Raw genomic sequence first — 6,996 nt, 5'->3', positions numbered from 1 at the left:
TTTGAGATGCGACTGTCGTGTTAAAAATTTATAAAACGATATTTTCTTGGAACAAAATCCACCCTCTATGTTATATTTTATGCAAAAAATATGGTCAGAAAATAGTAGGTAGGTGAGGCTTTTAGCACATAAGTGGGTAATTATTGCTATAACGTAGTGTTTAAACAGTTACATCACCTAATTATAAGCCAACTTCAGGTGCACTCCTCTCACGCCTGGCTGGGCACCAATAAACAACTTTCGCCCAGACAAAGCAGCAGCGCTGGGGCTCCGGCGTCCGAGGTCAGGGCTCCATCCTCAGATCGCGGCTCCTGATTCATGTCTGCGCGCGGGGTGACGGGCACTATTCTCGCCCCGGAGGACCCTTGCCCAGTGGTTGGTCAGCAGCAGCTCAATTTCATGCAACGTTTTTCTTCATGTTCGTCACATCATTCAACGAGATAGGATTATAAATACTGGAATAACCGGTGCCTTATATAAGTGACGTCTCTGCAAAATTACATTTCCCGTTCCCACACAGAAGGGGCGGCGGAAGGCTGAGTTTAGCTCGAGATATTTCTTAGTTTTGATCCCGAGGCGATGAGTCCTATCGAAGCCATGCCGTCTCCAAGCAAGGACCAGGGCTGCAACGGCCTGGAGAACCCTACTTTTACGGTGAGTGCCTGTTGGATTCTGACCTGTGCTCCATTTAATCATGGCTCCTGATTCATCATGACCATGGGTACCGGAAGTGACCCCCTGATGACCTTGAGATGGCCTCTTGTTCAACGCTCCAGCCTCTAAAAGTCTCCTACTTGTTTCTGAGGGGCTTGACGCTCAGGATGAGTAAATTATGAAATGCAGAGGAGGCTGTTATAGACCACATTACTTTCTGTTCCTTTCACTAATTTCATGACCCCATAAAATATGATTAGCAAAGCAGTGGTGCCAAAAGCCAAGCCTTGGTTAGTGGCAAGCACAACTTTCGAATACCGCAAATGAATATTCATGCACTTGAAGTGCAAATCATTTTAGGCCCAGAGACAAAACTGCAGGAGAACGAATTCAAATGAGCCATATCTTCAGTAAGATGGAGGGTGAGAGTGGCGGTCTAATAGGTTTTTGTTGTATCTTGTATCTTCCTGCTGCTCAGCTTGTATGCATGAGATGTGGAATGCTGGATGTATGGAATGTTAGTTTGTTATGAATGTCAGTTGGGTGAGGGCTGAGCAGCAGGACAGCTACTCCTGATGGGGTAACAGCTGCTCCTGATGGGGTTAACATTATATCTTATTACTTATCATCTTAATTCAATAAAGTAACTTGCTTAATCAACAAGGAAGATCCAGCTTCTTATTGATTACATCAGTTTTCTGCATTGAGTGATATTATATTTTGCAAAAAAACTTTGAGTATTGCTTCGAATGCAATGGATATGAGTTCACGGGTTACATAGTCAGTTTTAGGGCAATGAGCCCCATTTATAGGTGGACAGTAATGGACAATGGCAAAAATAGCAGCTGTCCCATCGTCCCACTTCTTGCATCCTCCACCGCCTTTCTATTGACGGGGATGTTAGTTCTCCGATGGTAGAATCCTCAGTGGCTTGTATCATTATAAAAAAGATGGGAAGGGTCTTATATCATCTTTTTTTCCTTTCTGGGTACGCCATGTATACTATGACTGCTCTGAATACGAAAGCTGTACAAAAAACCCCATGCCTGGTGCACTGTTTTTTGTTTTTACCAAGATGGACGCCTGTTTAAGAGACTGTCTATTATGCCGCTATAATATGGTGCACTTATTGACGTGACTTTTTACCCATGGAGGCTGACGTAGCTTAGGACCTGCGTGGAAGAAGAAAAGCCTGCCTGTATGGCAGACAACCATAGCCATGGGCCAGTCGCAAGCTGCGCTGTCAGAAGCTTTGTCTCTCTGCTGACCCACCGTACAGCGGTCAAGCTGCAGTACTTCTACTGAGGGCCAATATTAGAGCAGGGGTCTCCAAAGTCGGTCCTGATCCAATAGAACATCCCTATTTAGATAAATGTAGTTATCTTAAAAATCTGGTATGGATCCGGCCTTCCAGGACCGCGTTTAGAGACCCCTGTTTCAGAGTCGCTTAGGAAATATCATTGAAATAATTGCAACTGGAATAGCTAGTGGCTTTTAGAGCTCCAAGTCCCCATGAACAAGAATCCGAGTGGACCCACCTTTCATCACTGCTCCAATAAGAGGAGTACACGTAAAATACAGGCATCCATTTTGAAGGACAGCTGTTCAACAGATTTAGGAAGCAAGAGATCACCTACTACGAGCATAGTGCATCATTCTATCCGAATCTTGGAGGCGCATTTTATGCAGTGAGTAAAGTGAATTCAATGGACACAATATTTGACTTCGTAGGTGCTTTATTGCTTTATTTTCAGGCAGCACAGCTCAGAAACAGAAAGAGGTAAAGCTTGCTCACTGGTTCTGAGCGCTAACTCAGAGGTGTCACAAGTAAAATTAATTCACTTTACACCCCCAAGGTTTGGCAGAGAAAAAGGGGTGGAGTCCCGCGGGCGGAGCTTGAAAAGCAGAGCCTTGAAGTCAACTTGCACATTTAAAATCTACTGTAAAGAAATTGGCAAGGAGACATGTGACAGCAAATCTGTTCCAACTTACTGAATTGGCCACACATAGCCTGCATATCTTACAGGGTTGAGACACCTGCTACAGAGATATTTGTGTGCACAGCAATTGTAAGAGGGATATAAAAGTGATCTGATAACTCTAGTGGTTAACACAGTCCTTAGAGAGTTCTGTGCTTTGGCCAGTCACACTTTTGACTCATAAAGTTACATAGAAGGTTAACATGCTTGCTGCAAAGCACATCATGGAACATGTAGATCACAGATTTGTATTTTATATTGATCGGTAAGTGGGCTACTGCTTTTGACACTGATATCATTTTGTTACTTCCAGTGAATAAGTTAGAGTCCTTCTAACATAGCACAGTGATCTATTTACCTGCATCACGGAGCTGCATGCAAATTGTAGTATGGGTTTAGATAACTATTTTTTCCCAAACCTGTTGTCATTGTAAGGTTGCAAAGAATGGATCCTTTGTGAACTAATAAAGGCCTGTTAGCACAGACAACCACACTCACTGAGTTACATTTTATATCATGACTATTTGTTTCTCCCGACCATTGAGCTAAACATTCAGGGGCAGATGTATCAAGATTCCGATTTGCGAATTCTAAATAGCGATTTTTTACGAATCGCTATTTAGAATTCGCAAAAAGGAATGTATGTACAAAATCGCTATTTTTTAGCGATTCCTTAATATTCTTTATTTGCGAATTCGCTTTTTGCGAATTCGCAAATAAGGAATAATTTCCAATGCATTCCTATGGGTCAGGAGGCCCATAGGAATGATAGTGCAATAATTCTCAAATTGCGAATTCGCAATTTGCTAATCGCAATTTGAGAATTATTTCAAGGGTGCAGGGGTGTCTCAAAGACACCCTTTTGCACCCCTGACATTTACATGTGTGTGCATGTGGCACACATACATGCCCTATGGGCATGTATGTGTGTCACATGCCACCCTCACAAATGCCAAATAGGGCATTTTTAAAAGAAATCGCAAATTACCACCAACTACAAGTTGGTGGTAATGTGCGATTTCTTAACACAAATTCGCAATTTCTAAAAGTTACATACATATCATTTAAGGAATTGCAAAAATTGCGATTCCTTAAATGCTATGGCAAAATAAGGAATCGCACTTTTGCGATTCCTTAAATTGCGATTTTTTGTTACATTCCAAATAATGCTAAAAGGCCGTTTGCGAGTCGCAAAGGCCGAAATTCTGCAAATTTCGGCCTTTGCGAGTCGTAAAAGCCTTGATATATCTGGCCCATAATGTCTACAAGTATGGCCAATATGTGATTCCTACCCCTTATAACCCTCATTGTCTTACATAACTTTTCCTGTACTTTGATTTACACACTTGTATGATTTATTGTAGCTCTGTGTGTAACAAAAGCACTCAGACACTCTATACTGGGATGAGTAGCACTGTACAAAATTTAAATAAAACAATATTAGGTGCCATTTAAATCATTATTTGTGTGTTTACTCCGATGATGCTGTTCTTATGGCCCGTACCCAAGTCGGTTTACAGAGGCCCTTTCTTTCTATTCTATTTTCATGGGTAGGCTTGGCCTGAGATTGCATGCTAAAAAAGTTTTGTGATGTCTTGTGAGTCAACTAAAAACAAGATAGGAAAATTTCAGGCGAGGGGAAGCAACGGGTGAAACCACTGACTCATTTAGCTATTTGGATGTGCTCTTCGACAGGACAGGTTCCTGGGCACCGGCGGTCAAGGCCAGGTATTTGCTTTTTTTTAAATCTATAGCGGCTCTTTTTAATTTTTCTAAAAAACTGGGTAAAAGGCCTTTAGAAATCATGCTAAAGATATATCGAGCAAAATGCGTAAGCATAGATCTTTATGGGGCGGGAGTCTGGGGATTCCAAGATTGTACGCTAATCCAGCATGCGGAAAACACTTTTTTAAGGTCCCTCTTAAGTGTTCCGAACAGCACATCGTTTTTTTATTGCCATTCAGAGCTGGGAGTTATGCATATTTCTGACCTGATCAGGGCCCAACCAGTTCTTTTATGGCACAGAATTTGGAACACAGAGAGTGCCGCACTTAATAGGGATATAATGAGGGATGCCATGAAATTAGATAACACCCGCAAAATCCAATGGCTGAAATATGTGGAGAATTTTATGCAGGACATTGGCCATCCTGAATACTTTAACCTCCCCAATAGCCTGAATGCAAACAAACACAAAGAGTTTAAAGGAGTCATCATGGCCCACTTAGAAGAAAACAGATTAGCACTTGTTATGAATAAACCTACGGTGATCCATCACCAACTAATAATAACCACATGTAACATCCAACCATACCTGCAATACGTTTTGAGCAGATATGATAGATTCCTCCTGACCAGATTTAGATTTGGGACTTTCCATCATCTAATTTCGTACCCAAATATCAATGACTGGTTGAGATTATTATCTCGATGCCCTTGCGACGGTGCATCACAACAAAGCATGATACATGTGGTTTTATTTTGCAAGTTCTACTCCACTGAAAGGATCAGATGGTTAAAGCCGCTACTCAAACAGGGAGGTTGGAGGCAATGTCGCCCTGCTTTTACATATTTACAGATATTGGATGGTTTTTATTGCATTGGTTCCATGGTCGGATTCTTAAAGAGTGTAATAAGGACTAGAAAAGTTACTAATCAGTGAATCCGGGGAGGAGCCTATTAGAAACTTTTAAAGGAAGCATTATATGTCTATAACTACTTTTATGAACCTGTTAGTATAATTAACTGGATCGTCGTATATAGTTGCATTTTATGTGCTATTAATTGATGAATTATTTTTCTTCCATGTATGCTTTTATGATTTTATTACTTGAAATCAAATAAAGCTCATTTTGATTGATTGTGTGTTTACTCACACACAGAAAAATATTGCATTCCTACAGTGCATTCACATCTTTTACATAGGGGGTTGAACAAAGTAATAAACCTATCTCCAAGCTAGAGTTTCTATGAAGTACTTGTGAAGTGATAAGCTTGTGCTTTTTTTTCCTTCAATCACATTGGCATATAGGCAATGGGTTTCAGATAAGCTCCCAGCTAGGGCAAAACTCAACGGAGGGCTGATGACCCTTTAAATCAGGCCTTTGTTTTGGGCCCAGTTGGAAGTGAAAATAAGAAAGCCCTCTCACTGCCTGCAGGTTGCTTCTCTGAATGAATGCAGAAAACCTACGGGTGCTGCTGCATTATGTCCCGGTGTCAGAAAATGATATCACGACAAGTTCAGCATATTTTCCTGGGTTGATCAGATTCTAGTCGGGGACACATATAGGTACTGGAACTGGGAACAGTCAGGATCCTCCTACCTTCCAGCAATATGCACACATTGCAAAACATTAATGAGCATGGTTGAAACGGGTAACAGTAACACCTGTTATTTATAGTGCTTAGAAAAGGCAAAAGTGTAGCATGACGCGCGATATGAAAAGTCATTATTTTTGTTACGTACCCTTTTTTTTATTTCATGCATGCAATATCCAGTGAAAACACTTCTTCTGAAATCACTGATGTTTAAAGGTATAATTTCAATATATGCCCGTGAAAGGTTGCAAACTAAGCATGCGTGCTCAACTAATGAGTCACGCAACTAATCTGAAAATTAACCTTCTAATTAATTATATTTTATGTGAGTATAAATGCAATGTAAATTTGTGAACACGCCCAATTTAACACTCTCGTGTGTAATTACACAAGTTTACATAAGTCATTTCATGGCATCTGATTTGCACACAAATGGATCTGCCGTAAATTGTGCTGAAAGTGGGGCGTCCAACTGGAAAGGGTGATATTGTTCGAGGGAAGATGTGAGAAATCAAATCAATTTGGCAGTACGATCTAAACCTATATGCACACATATTGCATTCATAACCTTCAGTATGCAAATGGTAAGATAGGGAACTGTCTGCAAAGAATGTGAATCCCTTATACATATACACATATTGTTGGCAGTACAAACATATGTGTGACTCCTATTTGCATGTATACAAACAAGCATAAAGATGATAAATGTGTGTTAATAGACGTAACTAAAGCAAATCGTGGAAAATGAAATTGTGATTTGGACCCTGATAAATATGTTCTTTCGGGAGCATACGGATTTGACAAGATAATCTTTTGTAAGCAGTTCTATCAGAAATGTGAAGGATGTCTTCAGTGCAGAAATGGCGCTGAATAACAGATCAGATTTTTATTGTTACCCAACACAATGGTACTCATTTTATCGACCTCAAAAGGATGAAAGGATGAAGGACCCGCTGTAATTTGAACCTGTGATCACGAGGTTGAACACAGGCCCCTACAGTGGATAGACACATTAGTCTACTAAGCCACCTGACCCAGCTTATAA

General features: G+C 40.7%; 1 protein-coding gene across 1 annotated transcript in view; it reads left to right on the top strand.

Annotated features, from left to right (window-relative positions):
* The first annotated feature begins 460 nt into the window (after window positions 1-460).
* The window catches only part of LOC147734707 (solute carrier family 23 member 1-like), a 474,929-nt gene continuing 468,393 nt past the window's right edge, over window positions 461-6,996 (top strand). The window contains exon 1 of the mRNA XM_086953611.1: window positions 461-654. Coding sequence (XP_086809737.1) covers window positions 580-654 — 75 coding nt within the window. The 5' untranslated portion in view covers window positions 461-579. The remainder of the gene's footprint in view (window positions 655-6,996) is intronic.

Source organism: Lissotriton vulgaris, chromosome 1_2, assembly GCF_964263255.1.
Source record: "Lissotriton vulgaris chromosome 1_2, aLisVul1.2, whole genome shotgun sequence".
Lineage (NCBI taxonomy): Eukaryota > Metazoa > Chordata > Amphibia > Caudata > Salamandridae > Lissotriton > Lissotriton vulgaris.
The sequence above is the reverse complement of the archived record's forward strand: the minus strand, read 5'-3'. Positions and strand labels throughout refer to the sequence as shown.